This window comes from Bos javanicus, chromosome 25 (genome assembly GCF_032452875.1).
Source record: "Bos javanicus breed banteng chromosome 25, ARS-OSU_banteng_1.0, whole genome shotgun sequence".
NCBI lineage: Eukaryota > Metazoa > Chordata > Mammalia > Artiodactyla > Bovidae > Bos > Bos javanicus.
Window position 1 is genome coordinate 24,762,687 of NC_083892.1, and position 16,864 is coordinate 24,779,550.

Genomic DNA, 16,864 nt, shown 5'->3' on the forward strand with positions numbered 1-16,864 from the left:
CTTGATGCAGGAGGCCCAGGGGAAGGAGGCGTCCAGGCCGACTTCCTCGGTCTGGCTTGGGGCAGCTGCAGGCGGGGCAGAGCGCCCAGTGAGGACACATGGCCACAGCCCCTCCCGCAGCCTCGTGCCGTTCAGGCCGGTGGGTGCATCTCGGGCCAGGGAGGATGCAGGGCATGGGGCGGGCCCAAGGCCAAGGCTCCCACACGTCCAGTAAGTCAGGCCGGCCAGTGTGAGTAGGACCAGTGACCAAAGCTGGGGACCGAAGGCAACGCTGCCCTGAGCAAGTAGCCTTGGGCCGTGCTGGGCAGGAGGCGCTCGGCCAGCCTCAGCCCGGACCCAAGGCTGGGCCCCCAGCTCTCAGTGAGTGCCAGGAGAAGGGCGCACCACCAGACAAGGCCACAGAGGCTGCTGAGCAAGTTTATTCCAAACCTGTTAACAAGCGAACGTAAAAGATAAAAAGGTGATCCATGTGAACCGTGAAACTGATGCCTCTCTTCCAAATGGGGCAGGCGGTCACTCCCCCGAAGGCAGGGGCCTGGCTAGTGCTGCCGAGACCGCGAGGGCCTTTTGTTCGATCTGGACATACCGGTCTCCCTCTCCTTTTCGGGGTCGAAGACTTCTGTACAGAAAAGCCAGAGGTACTGTGAGTGACGGGGCTGGTGGACGCCCCCAGCCACAAGCCTGTGCCAAGGACTCTGTCCCACGGAACAGTTCACCCTCCAGGGAGGCAGGATGAGCCCCAGTCTGGGGATGTGCTTTCACCTCCCCTCCAGAGACAGCTGCGGGGGAGCACGTCTACTGTACCAGACCCTTGCATGTCTCGGGGTTTCTGCTGGGTTCCAGAGCACCTTGCTGGACCAATGCCAGCAAGCAGGCTGGCCTCCATGCACTGCAGAAGGTACTTCAGTACACGGGGCCCGGGCCCGCACACATGTGGAGCCCTTGCTGGGGTGCCCTGTCCACCCCCCGCCCTGGTGCCCCCTCAGGGCCAGGCACGAACACTCCGGCATACACACGGCCTTGCCATACACACAGCCCTGCTACAGGCCAGGAGGAAAGCGAGTGGCTGGGGGACACAGACCTGGCACCTCGTGGGGCCAGTAGTCGTTACAGTGGGGGCAGTGTGGCTCCGAGCTGGACTGGAAGTACTTGGCCACACAAGGTAAGTGCATCCTGATTCCACACGTCTCGCAGCTTTGACCCTGAAATGAGAAGGTGATGGCTTGAGAGCCCGCTACACACCTCCATGTTCATAACCCTTCAGGAGACTGCAAGGAAGGCATCCCACTGGCTCGGTTATTTGTCTTCCAGGCCCCAAACTGATAATGAGAACAACTCTGAGTCTTCAGCGCAGTGGGTTTTAGTAAAGCAGCTGACGAGTGAGCGCAAAGGGAAGAAGCTCAGGGCTCCAGAGGCCACAGCAGGGCAGAGTGGGTGGCGGCCAGGCTCTTGGAGCAGCAAGGTCGCCCCCAAGCCTGGACTCTGAACACGAGTGGGCCCTGAAGGGGGCATGAAGACGACCACGGCTTTCAGAAGGCACTTCAGCAACATGGGGCAGAGCTTTAAACAGCTGTGTGCACGCTCTGTTCTAGAAATTCCACTCCTGGGATTCCAACCTAAGAAAAATAACCACCAGGTGCCCAAGGATGCATGTGCCAAGAGGCCCAGCCCAGTCCAAGTGATAACTGCAAAAAGAATGAAAAAGGAGGAAACACAGGGGCTTCCCTGGTGCTCCTGGGGTTCAGACTTCATCTTCCAGCACAGGGGGTGCGGGTGCGATCCCTAGTCAGGGACCTGATGTCCTACCTGCCTCACTGCTGAAAAACCAAACCATAGAAAAACAGAAGCAACGCTGTAACAAATTCAATAGAGGCCTTAAAAACAGTTCGCATCAAAAAAAATCTAAAGCAGAAAGACAAACACAGAATCCACCAGCACTGGTCCAGCTGCTCTGGTCTGAAGCTGTACAACGTACTCAGACGCAAACAGACAACAGGAATCTGTGGATGAGACAGAAAGATGCTTGGCGCATTGCTGCCAAGATAATATGGGCCACACAGACTTCTGAGAGCCATTCTGAGGAAAAAAATAAAAAGCGCCTGGGACAGAACTGAAGGACCAGGGAGAAGCAGGCCTTCGTGCACTTGTTGTCAGACGTTTCTGAGGAGATGCCCGTCGTCAGAGGCCTGGGCCCTGAGTGAGTCTTGGAGAGTGTGCCCCGCCCGGCCCGGGGTACCTGGATAAGCAGGCTGCGGCAGATGTTGCAGACCTTCACGGCGTCGGGGTATGTCTCCCGGATGTACTGATCCATCTCCAGGATGGCCCGGCCGTGCAGGGTGAACTCCCCTTCCTTCTGCGGGGACGCAAGGCGGGGGCATCTTTTATGAACTGGCACACCCGGCCCGCTTCCCACCCAGGAGGTACCTCTGTTCCCACGGCCCAAGGCCAGGAAGGGGCAGAGGTCCACACACCCCTCGCCCCGCAGGCATTCACACCGACCCCTTGTACAGTCTAAAGTAGGGAAAACTTAGGTGAGACCTGAAAGAAAAGCGAGGCGAGGACCCCCGCCCCACATTTCCTTAGCACCTTCCTCGTGCCTTCACAGACGAGAATCCTGGAGCTGCCCCAGCACCCCCGGATGAGGACAGAGGCCGGGAAAGGGAGCCGCGACCCCATGGAGTGAACCCCACAGCCCTGAGCCAGGCCCCTACTCCTTCCTCTCCCTTCCCCAGTGCCTCCCACCCCGACCCCAGGGAGCAGCACTGCAGTGCCTCCCAGCACCACTGCCTGGAGACTCTGCCTGGGCCATCCAAGATCACTTCCGCCCACACCACTTCACAGACGATGCTGGAGGTGGTCCAGGGAGGCCCCAAACCAAGTGGTGTGGGGCGTGGTGAGGCCTCCTGGTTCCCATATACAGACAGTCCACACGCTGTGTAACCCCAAATCATGGGAAAGCCAGAAATATGGAAAAACTTGGCTGACCCTACGGCCAACTCACAACGAAGAGGCAGGATGAGGAAGACCTGACTGGAGACAAGTGTCACAGAAGCTCATGGACATTTATGCATCCAAGTCAACTAAGGAACTCGGATGGAACTTCTTGAGCACATGTTGTAGCCCTGGGGGAGGAAGGGCTGCCAGTGGGGTCCTGGGCAAAGGTGCACAGTAGGGCAGGGGGCAAGCCTTGCAGGGGCCGCCCCCAGAGCCTGCAGCGCCGGGTTGGCTCAGCGCCCCTGCGCCGCTTCTCTACCTAACGCCACACATGAGGGGCTGCTGCTCCCACCCCACACCCCATCCCCACGACTCCTGCCTCCATCCAGCGTGTGCGGTGCCACCCGGCCAGGGAAGTGCGTTCATCCTGGGCCTCCAGTGTCAGGCAAGTGACCACCCAGGAGGAGATGGGCACAGGCGCAGAGTTAGAGAGCCAGAATTCCGACCGTGGGGAACAGGGCAAGCAGGCAGGACAGAGCCCGAGGACTCCCGCAAGTGGAGGGAGGCCCAGCACGAGGCAGTGGTGCCCTGCACCGCAGAGTCGGGCCAGTCAGGAAGGGGACAGGAGCTCTGTGCCCCGTGGTGCTGGGCATGAGAGGGCGGGGCCCAAGGCCGTCCGGGGGCCTGTGGCCGCTACCTTCTCAAAAGCCCCAAGTCCACAACAAGGCTGTCTCCATGGCCACCACCCTGATCTATCCTCCCCCTGCTCGCCCCTCTGGGACCCTCTTTGGAGACCTGACCTCTGTGAGGCCCAGCCCCTGAGGCGCTGCCATTCTTGGGCTGAAGAACCGAACCCCTGTCTGCCCACCTCCAGGCTCATTTTGTGCCCTTCCCCAGAGCACCCGGCCCCTCTCAGCTCCCTGAGCCCACCCTGCCCGCTCGGGTGCAGGCCGCTCCCTCTACCCTGGACCGTCGTCCCCACCCCAATCAGCTGCCTCCTCCCCAGCCTGCAGCGGGGTGCCACTTCCTCCACTGAGGGCAGGTCCCCTGTGAGCGCTGCTTCCTCTCTGTCTGCAACTCTTACTTCAGCGAGAGTGGGGCTGACCTCCATCTCTCTCCCCAGACTGTGAGCCAGGCCTGGTTTTGCTCACCCTGTGTCCCTAGCACCTGACGTGTGGCCCAGCACTCGGCCGTGTCATGATAAACATCTAAGGGGAAGAGTATATAACAGCCCTCGCATCGATCCCAAGGAGGAATGCCAAGGCTGAAGTGAGCAAGTTCAAGTTCAGAGTCAGGTTTGAGTCACATTTACTAAACGCCTACTAGCTGCCTGGAAGTGCCCCGTGCTCATCACTCACGATGGCGCTCACTCCTCTGTCACTAGGAGGGGCGGACTTCCCTCGATCTCCAAGGAAGATCCAACCCCAAGTGACCTCCCAGGCCTGACAACCATCCTGAGCTGGGGCCCTGCGTTGGGGACTGGTCCCTAGGCCGTGCGGACGTGCAGCTGCCAGCAGATGCCCAGGTTCCGAGCATCCACACTTCTCTGAGGCAGCCTCTGTCTCAGAGCCTCGCCCACTGATCCCAACCACCGCCCCCCAGGGCCCCCGAGGGGCTGCACAGCTGCCTCAGCAGCTCCGTGCCAAGGCAGAGCCTTGCACAGGGCAGGGCTCTCCTGGGACTTGGCTGGGGGGAAGGGGTCTCATCATAATGAATACAGTGCTGCTGGGGGACAGGTCCCCCAGCATGGCTTCTGAGGAAAGCCCCATTTCTGAGAGGCCAAGAGTGAGACTCAAACATGGTCCCTCCGGTCAAGGTGCTGCTCCAGGAAGGCTGATCAGAGCACCAGCCAGCACTCACCCCATAGCCCCTCAGCTGGTCCTTCAAAGTGACACAGAACACATGGCCATGACCGTGTTGATCAGCCTAGGGAGCACTCCACCCTCAGGACAAACACCGGCCAGCCAGCACGGTCCTCATCTTTCAGATGGGAAACGGGCTCAGAAGCGAGAAGCCACCTCCAGAGGGAACGGCCAGGCCAGAAGAGGACTCTGGGGTGTCTCACCACCATGCCCTCCCCTTCCCTGGCCTGTTTCTTCGTCCACGTGAGGCCCAAGGGATCAGTCAGCAAGGAGGGCTCCCTCAAGACTTGCGGGGCTCTGGAGGCCAGTACTCACAGAACCCCCAGGCCTCAGGAAGGCAGCACCAGCACCTCCAGTCCAGTTCCCCGAGGAGGAAGCAGAGAGGACAAGAGCTGGGGTCCGAGCCAAGTCCAGCAGACCCCCAGATGCGTTGTTTCCTCCAGTCGTCCCCGCTCTGGGCAGCAAAGCATCAGTCCTGATAAAGTCGGGCACCCAGCCCTGCATCGTAATGTGACAGCATCTAAGTGCGCGGGACCCACATGGCCAGCCGTGGGCCCAAAGCCGGGCACAGAGGCTGTACCAGGGCGCCAGAGGGTGAGGCCCAGGGAGACGACAGGTGTTCGTACCAACGTGGACTGTATGAGTGCCGGTACCTTCTAATCTACGAGGAGTTCTTGTATCATCTGGGGGGTACGTGTGAGATACATTCGGTTCTCTGGAACTTCAACTACCCGCTCGGCCACGTTCAGTAAGCAGCGCCTCCAGGAGTGACGAGGTACAAAGATGAGGTCCCAGTCCCTGCCCTTAGAAAGCTTGGCCCGAGGACAGAGTGCGGTCGGTTATGACCCGAGCTGTCCGAGAACATTCCGTATTGCCAAATCCACCCAAGAGAGGAAGAAAAACTGTGACGAAGCAATTGATGGGGGCCTGCAGTCACACTCGCGGGAGCCTGGACACGGCTCGGCCACTTGCCAGGTGGGGGACTTCACCCAGATCACGGAGCTGCAGTGGGTTCAGCTACAGAACAGAGCGAAGGGCTCCCCGCGGTCGCAGGGGCTGAGCACACGAGCACACGATGTGCAGACATGCCCAGAGGCGCTGACCCCACGAGCGGTTCCCACTACTCCTGCCCTCACCACTGTGGCCTCTCCAGACAGTTCCTCCTGTCCAGAAAGCACTGCAGGAACTGGATGTTTCTGGTCAGACTGCCAGGGCAGCCCACCCCGAGATCAACAACTCAGAGCACGGTTGCCACGACTCCAGAGCTGAGCTCTCCCCGGAAAGGAAGTGAGCATCATGTCACCACAGCAGCGGCCTCCAGCCACAGGTCTGACCACCAAGTGAGGAAGTTGAGGGCCCCTCTGAGCAGTCCTGCCCAGACACAGCCCAGAGGGGCAGGAGTGGGGTGAGCAAGGCGGCACGGAGCCTGTCTGGCTCGGGTTTCTTGGAAACTGTGGTGCATTTGTGGAAAAAGAACTGAAACGTCTGACTGTTCCAGCCAAAAGAAATAGACACAGGGTGTCAAGAAACTCGAACCTTTCAAAGATTGCTACAGCTCCTCTCCAAAAGCTTGTCGACACGTCCTCTTGGCTCTTTGAGGGCCACCATCTAAGAGAAAGGATCCCAACAGCACTGGCCTTGGAGAACTTGACAGTGATAACCATGATGGGGACAGTGACTCCTGTGGGCGCCCAGCACCGGGGCGTGACTCCCACGCCCTCATCCCGCTCCTCACTCACCTGGAGGTGGAGCTATTCCTCCCCTCTCACAGCCGAGGCACACGGGGCACCTGCGGCGGAATCTGGCAGCAGCACCGTGCTCCTGCCGACCGCACTACACCGCCTGCTTGGGGCTCAGAGTCCAGGGCCTGCACAGCTGCCTGAGACCCTGGCTCTGCCACTTCCAGTTGGACCTTCCCACCCAGGTCACTTGAGTAAACAGGGTCCTCCTTGCAGGGTCACTGTGGGCTTCATGCAGACAGCAGGGGTTCCTGACCTCCAGGATCTAAAGCCTGACAATCTGAATGTGGAGCTGACGTAAAAATGCACAGTGGGCTTCCCCAGGGCCCAGACGGTAAAAAATCCACCTGCAGTGCCAGAGACCAGGGATCGATCCCTGGGTGCGGACGATCCCCTGGAGAAGGGAATGTAATGCAATGCAATGCGCTTGAATCATCCCAAAACCATCCCCCCTCCTCAGTCTGTGGAAAAGCTGACTTTCACGAAATCAGTCCCTGGTGCCAAAGAGGTCTGGGATTGCTGAGATAAAGGGACCTGAACGGCCTCAGCTCAACAGACACCCATTAAATACGATACAATCTTGGAGGAAACAGTGTGATTCATGGTAAAAAGTGAGCCAAGCTGGAAAACCCACAGCGAGAAATACCTCAATCAGCCACTTGTTTTGTACGAACTTCTGCAGCACATGCTCAGCTTCCTTCTTCCTCATCTTCTTGCCTTTAAGCTGATCAACCAGGTTCAAAATATTTGTGGAAGACGCAAAGCCAGTGTCTGAGTCAATAATCAGCTCCAACTGGAAGAGACAGGAGCCATGTCCATCTATTAGACTGGGGAGAACAACTCTTAGGCCATAATGCCGATCCTGGCGGGATGCAGTGAGACTACTCATGTCACAGGCAGAACTGAGGGACTCTTCAGGAAAACAGCTTAACAATATGCATCAAAAGCCATAGATATGTTTTGACCCAAGTTGCTCCTGTAACAGCATTCCAAATGAAGGACCTTAATGCCCCCTGAATCAAGAAGGATCACTTTACCTCCCTGAAGATGGAGAAGATAAGGAACGAATGAATAAGGAAATGGGGCAGCACCCCTCCTACTCAGAGGTGGGCAGGCTGGAACCCGGAATGGAAGGCACCAGGGTGGCCCAGCAAGAGAACACACCGGGGAGCCACAGAGCTGCTGTGGACTGGGGCTAGGAGAAGCTGGCTGGAAGGTGCCTTAAAACTTCTGCCCACAGCAGAGCAGAGGAACCGGGAAGATAGGCTGCTTGTGTGCACACACGTGCACACACACACACAGCCATGTATTTACCATCTTAGAATCCGATTCTCAACCCTGGCTGCTAATCAGCCCCAGAGGCGGCTTAGGAAGGAATGATTCTAGGACTCAGGCCTCAGAGACCTGGACTCACAGACCTGGAGGGAGGCCAGAGCGCCCGCGTTACTTTCACCTCCTCAGTTACTGCGGGCACCCAGGGCTGAGAACCACTGTCCTAACCAGGTGCTCACCCGGGTGAGTGGCAAGGCGGCCGAGTGAACGGCTCTTAAGCCGGGCATGCAGAGCAGCACCCCTCCAATGACTGGGTAGATGGATCACTGGGCACCTTCTCAGAATTCAGGCTGGGATTCAGCAGTCTGGGTGGAGACTAGGGTTCAGCCTTTCCGGCAAGCTCCCCGGGGATGTTTTTGACCCTGGGACTCGAGCAGCAACACCTGCTCAGCTGCATCCCATACCCAGGAGGTCACTGCTATTCAACCAGTTGGAGTCAAACCCAGACCAGCTCTTCTTTCCCAGGCGGCCGTGGCAAGCTCCCCAGCAATCACCTGGCGGCTATGAATTCTGAGAGGGCCACTTGGTGACATGCCCCTGCAAAGGGCTTTCTCAGGCAGCAGGGGGACCCTTCCTGGGGTTGAAGTTTCCATTTCTAATGAAAGACGGACGTTTTCTGTAAGAAGCCTGGCTGATGGGCAATGGGAGTTGCTGTACTTACAGCCTTTCTAAAGAGATCCAGCTCATTCTCTGCAAAATCTGATGCCATTTTAGAAACTGAAGTCGTTGCAAGATTCACCTAAAAAATAAGTTAGCGTGAGAGTCAGGCTGTGCCCTTCACTTGTCACAGTTAAGTCACCTGCAGGCTCTTCCTTCCTCCCCTCCCCCTCCCCACCTCACCAGTCCTGGAGCACTTTGTGTCCAGGCACTGTGGGCCACGGGGATAAATTTGGAACCAGTCTTACAAGCTTAAATCTTTAGCTCAATCAATATGTCTAATTTTCAGAGATTTCAGAATTCCCAAGGTTGTGTGACAGCTCCAAACTCAGATGAATTCGGGAAGCCTGTCTGCATGCTAGTGGGGCTTCAAATGCAGAAGGCACTGAGAACTCTGGCAGTAAACAATACTGATTCACCGACTTAACCCAACATTTCCACAGCCCTTTCTTCCACAGAATAGGGTTTGGGAAACCCTGGGCTAAAGCCCCGTTCTGTGTGGGCCTGGCTGGTAGAAGCGTGGTCTCTGAAGGCCTAAAGGAGTTCCCTACCCAAAGATGGGGGCTTGTATCTCACATCCTTTTCCCTAGCCAGGAGGGAAAAAAAAAAAAATGTGAACACAGCAGGAGGCCCCAACGAGGTCTCAATCCTTAGTGACCTCACGTTTCTTTCTTTCCAAAGTTTCTATGTCTTGTTCTAAACGAAAAGGCATTTTTATCCCTTTACCCCTAATATTCCATTCATCTAGGGTGACTTGCAGATGCCTGGCAACAACCAAAATAAAAGCTAAGGCATGCTGCCCAGTCTCAGGGTAGAGGGGGCATTCCAGGTGGGGCAATAAAGCCAGCGCTGCGTTGAGAGCCAGGCCCAGGTTCTATTACCCCCAACCTTGATGGCTGCAGAGGACACTACAGACCAGGGGGCCGGCAGGGAGCATGGAGAGACGAGACTGGGTCAGGGAGGTGGCCAGGCCCAGTGTCTTTCGCCCTCCACGCCCCTGGTGAGGCGGGTGCACCTTCATCTGCACCCCAGGAAGGAGGGCAGAGGCTGTCTCCACTGCAGTTCCCTAAACATCCACCAGGGGGCTCTGTCTGCTCTCACCAGCGCGTAAATAGGTCTCCCGTCATCTTCAGTGACACCTTTCTTTATCTCTATGTACAAGGACTCCAAGACACTGTTAATTGTGTTGATGAAGTCCTCCAACTTCTCTACGGTAGCATTACCTGGAAATAAAGAGGCGAAAGAAAAAAAGCGGAGGGTGCTGTATCAAAAGTGTAGCTTGTTTCAATCTGCCATCAACCTGCACACGAAGCAGCAAAGCCACACCTGGGCAAAGGCGCGGCCCTGCTGGGTACTCGAGTGCCGGTGCCTGTGGCTTCTTCCTTCCTGGAGCATTCAAACAGACGGCGCTGTGAGGCGGAAAGCCTGCCGAGGTCTTCCTGTCTCGGCCGGCAGTCCCGGCCTCCTCACCCTCCCACCCCCACCCCCACCCCTAGTTCCCTGCTGCCCGGTCACCGTCCCCCCCAGGCGCCTCGGTGCCATGGGCATCACAACCAGACTCCCCGACAGAGCCTCCGTCCCTGCCCGCCTCACACAGGGATCACGTCCACCTCTGTCCTTCCTCCCTTCATTCAACACACAAGCACGGACTGAACACTGACACACAGGCCCTGTGTCATGCCCGGGGCTGCAACAGTGAAGAACAACCCCATGGTAGGAACAGCAGAGTACCCATCCCGGGTAAGGCCCTGATCTGAGCATTGTTCACACAGTTATGAACCCATCCTACCTGCAGAGGGGGGCACACTTGCCCAGGGTTCACTGGGAGCCCCTGACCTGAGTGCCAACCACCTCCTGCTGCCCCTGATGGCAGGAGGTGCTGCCCAGAGATGTACAAGGAAGCCAGCACCCTTCTCCAGGGCCATCAGCCCGGGACAGAGCCCGGGGAGCACTGCAGGGCCGGGGAGGATGGACAGCAGACTGGCTGAGGAAGGAGGGATGGCTGGGAGGGCTGCAGAGGCTGCAGTGGAAGGTGGGAGCCAGATGGCCCAGGGCCCCGTGAGCCGCAGGGTACAGAGGTGTGTGCCCGTCCTCCGGGGGCCACGGGAGCCTTTCAGAGCTGGGAGCACAGGAGGGACATGGTCAGCCTTGTGTCCTGGAATCACCCTGCTGAACTGAGAGACATTTCTTTTGTTTTTGTTTTTGTTTTTGGTCTCATCTCACTGCATGTGGGATCTCAGTTCCCCAACCAGGGACCCCAACCAGGGATCAAACCTGTGCCCTTGGCAACAGAAGAGCAGGGATTTTAATCACTGGACCACCAGGGAAGTCCCTGTGAGACTTTTAAACCCAGAGCACGTATTACTGCTTTCACTTACTAAAATAACAAATTTCGAAAAATTTGTGCCTTAGAAAAATAATCACTCCAAGGGAAAAAAAAAAAAAAAAAGGGCAGAAAAACACACAACATAACATTTATGAATAAAGCAATAATAAAATCAACAAAACAAAATGCTGCAGGAAAAAAGGTTATCTACCACACTGATGACCAAGGCCACTGCTAGGAAGGGAACTAAGGTGAGCCGGGGGTCAGCCCAGGGCACTTGATATCTGTTTGGCTTCTTACAGAGAGAGGTATGTGTAAGCTCTTTGAATTGCTAAATACTATGAAAGTCTAGAAAAACAAAAGGTCACTCTGGTGGCAGTGGAGGTCATGGCCAATGTAAGGGCAACAGCCGTGTCACAGGCACAGCTGAGGAGACCAGGACAGAAATACTGATGCGCATCACAGCAGGGGTCTAACCTTCCTTGATTTAAGTCACTTAAGTTAAAAAAAAAAAAAGTAACTGAAAGAAAAAATTCATATTAATAAACATGGTACATGGACGTGGCAAAAATTGTTCAGTAATGTGACGATGTGGCCACAGATGCTGTAAAACTGTGATCAGAGGAGTGAGACACGCTCACGTTTCCTGCCTCTGTGCCTCTGAGCCTCTGAGCAAGAGCCCTCCTTCTCACTAGTACGAAAGCCAACTTGCAGGACACTATTTTCCAAAAGCTGCTCTGGTGCTCCCCTCCTCTCCCACGCCACGCAGAGCACCTCCACCGTGGACTCCTCGACCCAGAAAAATTCGGCCGTGGAGAGGGGAGGCCCAGGCACCAAGACCCCCCTTCTGCTGATGGACAGGAGCTACCCCATCTACCCCAAGTGACACACAGCGGCAAGTCCCACCTCCTTTGAAAGTGAGAATTCAGTTTTTCCACTGAAAAGCCCTCTCCTGGGTGCCATTCAGAAAAATGTACTCGGGGGGCGGATCAAAAGCCTTCTGCTGCCTCGGACTTTCCAGAAAGCCCGTCTGCAGAGATGAGCTAATAGCCGCCCTGTGCTTCCCTTCGCCCACCACCTCTGGTTCATTGTCCAGCCTTGCTTTTCAGAAACATGAATGTTTTCAAAATATTTTCATCTAAGGAAAAAAAAAACCCACTTCCTATCGCTGTCCTTGCAGCAGCCCACCCCCTGCTCAGGGGCTCCTGTCTGCTCCACTCACCCCGCCCTCCGTTGAGTGTGAGCGTCCGTCAGGGCTCAGCCACAGTCCTCACCTCGGCTGACCTGCACGTGGTTCCCACAGACACGCGGTACCACGTCATCACCTGGGAATAAGCTTTCCTCCTGTTCAGCAGCACCCCCTCCCCAACTGGATTTCTTGGGGGCAACCAAGGCAGCAGGAGGGCCAGCCCAGGCCCGCCCCACCCCTCTGGGGCCCCCGAGGCCCGCCTCTCCCTTCCTCTGATCTCTGAAGGCCACCTGGTGCCTCACGGCCTCACACATACCTAGGAAACTTCCCTCTACCCTCTCTCCTCCACCGCCCCAGCTCCAACCAGCCAAGCTCCACCCCTCAGGCTCCCAGACGCCCCCTCGCTGCCCTGCCCACTAGACAAGGGTCCTGGGCTCTGCCTTGTCCCCCCAGAGTCCTCAGGCACATCCTCCCCTCTCACACTTTGTTCCAGGCACCAGAGCTGGCTGTCCTACTCCTGGAGTTTTTCTGCCATATGTGTGACTTTGGGGGGAGAAGAGACCCCACAACCAGAGAACCGGAGGGCAGGAAGCTGGGCAGGGTCGGGGGTCAGGTCCCAGGTCAGCCAACAGTGGGCCCAGGACCCATGTGCAGCCTATCAGACAGCCTCTCAGTCTGAGTGAGCGACCCAGGGCAGGCTGGGGGTGGCTCCAGCGCAGCCGCTGCAGAGGGAGAGGGGCTGTGACCGTGAGGTGCTGCTGTGCTTTCCGTGCCTTCAAAGCAGCTACTTTTCACTGCTCTGCCCCCTCTCCCTGGAGCCCCTAGTAGAGAAGCTACAGCTGGCAAGTCTGGGCTACACGAGTGTCTAATGATCCATTTGGCCCCAGTATCCCATGAGTCCAGGGTCATGATACCGGGCATGAGACACCGAGTGTATCACGTGATTCTGAAGCAACTATTTCTAGTCTTGGTTCTACCACTTCCAGGGACTTTAGCAAACTAACAAATAACATGGCTCTTCCCTTCAGATTCCAAATCAACTAAGGAAAAATGATAGGCTTTAGGTATCAGTGTATCCAGTTTCTGTGGGTAGCTCTGGGTCAGAGGCTGGGTCCCTCCACACTAATGACCATGCTCGGCACCATGGCTGGACCAAGCAAGGGTCTGTAGATCCTCGGCGCCCCTGTGCTGTCTCTCCCTGTATGCACAGCATGCGTACCCATGCCTTTCTTGTGGGCTGTGGTGAAGTTCTACTGCTGGGTTGAGAACAACGGGCCTGTAAATGCAGGGCTCGTTTCATCACTGCAAGAACACTAACTCCATAAGGTGAGTTGCTATCATCAGCTTTACATACCAGAGTTAAAGCACTTGCCCCGAGCTCCTCCAAGCGGAAATGAAGCCCAGGTCAAGCATGGACTTGAAGAAGAGCCCTCGGGGCCTCTGGGGAGCAGAGCAAGTGTCCCCTGGGAACATTCCCTGCCCCAGACCCCACCAAAGTCACATCTAATTCCTCTAGAACTTGCCCTTAGAGTCACAAAGAGAGACGCAGCCAACACAGAAAGAGAGTGAGTGTGCAGGCAGGGCCTGGGAAGGACGTCAGAGGGCCATGCCCAAAGGATATGCGCGGAGCTGGGCCCGGCCAACATCTCATCCATCAGCCAAGAGAGGAGGTCCAGCCCTGACCATTCGGCCAGATCACAGCTACGGGAGGAACTGAACTAGAGGACTCAAAAGAGAACAGAACTGCTCTTTCTGTAGCAGGAAGTGCCTCCCCGTAGGGGCAATTAAAAAACGGGACTCAGGGCAATGGACAGGCTGGGGCAGCAGAGAACCAACGAGACGCTTCTCTGAGGAGTTGTGGCTGGTTAAGTTGCTTTTGAGAGACTTTTTTCTGGCCATCACTGTATACATTATCTCTTTTTCTTTAAAAACAAATTTTAATTTAACCAGCAGACTTCTTATTCATCAGTCTCTGCTCCCCAGAAACCTATGAGAACCCAGGGTTCACTGCATGCTTGGGCAGCAGGAAGTCTGCTGCCCTAACTTCTGAGCAACAAATAGTTTTGTTCCAAACTAGGCACCACGGATAGGACATTTTTAGGCAGAGGAAATACTATTTCAGGCAGAGGAAATAACAGCAAAAAATAAGACCCCAGGGGACTGAACCACGCATGGGCCAACTTGCCCCATCAGAACCCTCTCATCTGGTGGGGCAAGCTGGGTGGTCCTCCTGAGTGCCGCACTGAAGACAGGGCAGCCCAGGCCCGGGCCAGACATGGGCACTGGGGCACAGCGGGCCAGGGAGCAGACCCCGGGGCTGGGCAAGGCCAGCAGGCAGGCACACTGGGACGCAGAGATATGCGAGAGGTCACGTCCCAGCCTGGGGCTTTCGTATTAACTGCCTGGGGAAGATGGTCCTCTTGACCAACAGTGCAATAGGCGAGTTGGAAGACGGGAGCTGACAATGGCACTTCCGTGGTGAGCAGTGAACAGTGCTGGGAAGAGCAGGCATGAAAGGAGGACAGCCCACAGACTAGGCAAGTTCTCTCCATCCGTAAGCACCTGCGACAGTTTCGTTCCCTCAGGATCTCATCAAAGGCCCCACAAACAACTGCCAAGGGGATACAGTAGAGTCTGTTTTCCAAAAGAGAACACCAAGGGTCAGAGAGGTTAAGGACTTAACCAAAATCACAGAGCAGGTGACAAAGTCTGGACCAGAAATCAAACATGTGGCCTTCAGCCTGGCACAGCAACCAAAGAACTTGAGCATTCATTTTTTAAAAAAAGGAAACAATTCTTACTCAAATATGCAATGAGGTCTGAGAACTACGTCAAAATGATACGAGGGACCGGTTAGGATCACAGATAAAATAAGATTAGTCATGAGTTGTTTTAACCGGGTGACGAGTACATGAGGCTACACTGTATTATTCTCTCTCCTTATCTCTCTTTTTCCATAATAAAAGGTTAAAAAAATATTTCAACACTCAACAATACATCCTGGTGCCATTAACCCTCAGGAGTCTGAAACAAAAAAGGGAAAAATGACAGTGTCCTGTGACAACAGAGATTAGCTCAGGGCTCTGATGGTGCAGAGTGAACAGGCTTTTAATAATGGGCTCTTTTAAAAAATCTATTGGTGAGAGATGTGTCTCCAGGTATAGACATTTCCCCCCACCAAAATCAAGAGGTTATTTCGGCTAGGAAGTCTACTCTTGGGCCTTACTTCAAATGACAGGGCATAAAACTTACTTTATAGCCCTCGGCATAGTTCCAGCATCTCGGCCACATGCATTAAGTGCCCTAAAACCCATGATAACATTGCTGGAGTGGCGACAGGGACAGACGCCAACTGTCCATATAAGTGCAGGAAGCCTACTCGTCAGCCATTCCCCTGGCCGAGGCCTATTTGTCAGTACTTCTGGCAACGGAGCAACAGGACTCCCATCATGATGGTACTGAGGCGGGGCAAAGTCCAAATTACACTGTGAGTCATCCCAGAAAACCCAACCACTTTCAGCAGAACTTCACTGCTGATGCTGTTCACGTGCCTCTCATTTTCATCTCGCCCTCTGAAAACAAGCGGTCCACCCATCACTGAGATGCGTGGCAGCCCCCACCCGCAACCATCCAAGCAGTCGAGGAGCTGATGAAGGCTCTGCAGGGCGGGGCTGCCACCCCTGCTGGACCGAGCAGCTCAGCTTCGTCCCTGAGCTTCTCCCTCAAGCTCATCTGAGCAGAGCTGTGGAGACTGACAAGCCAGATGTCCATGGAGGCCAGGCGGGAAGCACAGATGTGGCTAGCAGCGGGCACAGAGGGTGAAGTGGACAGCGAGCATCCCGTCGAAAGAGGCAGGGCTCTTCTGCACCAGGCATGTGCCCAATTTTTAGATTTTTATTAGAAAAATTGTTTTTTCTCATGTGAGAAAAGTTTAAAAAAAAAAAAAAGTTTTTAAAAATTAGAAATACTATAGGGTAAAAACTACACTTGCAAACTAGACCCCAATGACAGCACCAGTTTTCAAAATGTGGTTTGGGCTGGAACCCTGCCATAAAGACACAGGGAGACTACGGAGGCCACAGTGTCCCAGGTCCACCAGAGAAGCAACTGTGGTTTCTCAGAGGAAACAACTCAAAGGAACAACTGTGTCACACACATTCATCTGACAGACTGATGTACAAACCGACAATAACCATGTATAAAAACAGGGCTCTTATCCACAGTCGGCACGAACCAGCCCAGGAAACCAACCTATCACCTATAGGAAGCCAACAGTAAGCTCTGTAGAATGACCAAGTCTTGATTAATAACTGACAGCTTCCCTGATTTTTGTCTTAGGCCCAACCAGAGAAAGTCAAGAATGCTCCCCCAAACCCATCACAGGCTGTCCTGCCTCTAGTTAGCCTGCCTCCAGCTTCCCGAGCCGCAGCCTCCAATCGGGATACCACCGAGGCCTTCCCTCTCCCCTACCATGGAGCTTCCCCACTCCTCAGCCTGCCATCAGGTCTCCAAAACACAAGTGCCTTGAGAGAGCAAGCTCTAAGTAAACAGCTCTCGCCTGTCCTCATCTGGGTGGTCTTTGCTTAATACCCACACCTCATACACGTGGGAATTGGCTCAGCGGCCCATTCCCAGCAGGGCTTAGGAAGGGGCTGAAAGGCATGCAAGGCTGCGGTGCTGTCAGAAGAGGACTGACCACTTCCATCCTGCTCACTGCAGCCCTCCTCTGAGTCCCCACCACCTAGCCCGTCCTCCACGTGCAGCCGGGGTGAGACCAGATCCTCGCACCACCACCACCCACCTGGAAGCCACCCGTGGCTCCCAC

The 16,864-nt window shown here is 55.5% G+C and overlaps 1 protein-coding gene across 2 annotated transcripts in view; it reads right to left on the reverse strand.

Annotated features, from left to right (window-relative positions):
• Positions 1–403: 403 nt before the first annotated feature.
• NSMCE1 (NSE1 homolog, SMC5-SMC6 complex component) overlaps positions 404–16,864 on the reverse strand; it is a 35,515-nt gene continuing 19,054 nt past the window's right edge. For both annotated transcript variants that reach the window (XM_061401475.1, XM_061401476.1), the window contains exons 3-8: positions 9,626–9,747; positions 8,529–8,606; positions 7,182–7,328; positions 2,237–2,353; positions 1,082–1,202; positions 404–619 (exon numbers count right to left, since the gene is read on the reverse strand). In XM_061401475.1, the coding sequence (XP_061257459.1) occupies positions 540–619; positions 1,082–1,202; positions 2,237–2,353; positions 7,182–7,328; positions 8,529–8,606; positions 9,626–9,747 (665 nt within the window). In that variant the 3' untranslated portion in view covers positions 404–539. The remainder of the gene's footprint in view (positions 620–1,081; positions 1,203–2,236; positions 2,354–7,181; positions 7,329–8,528; positions 8,607–9,625; positions 9,748–16,864) is intronic.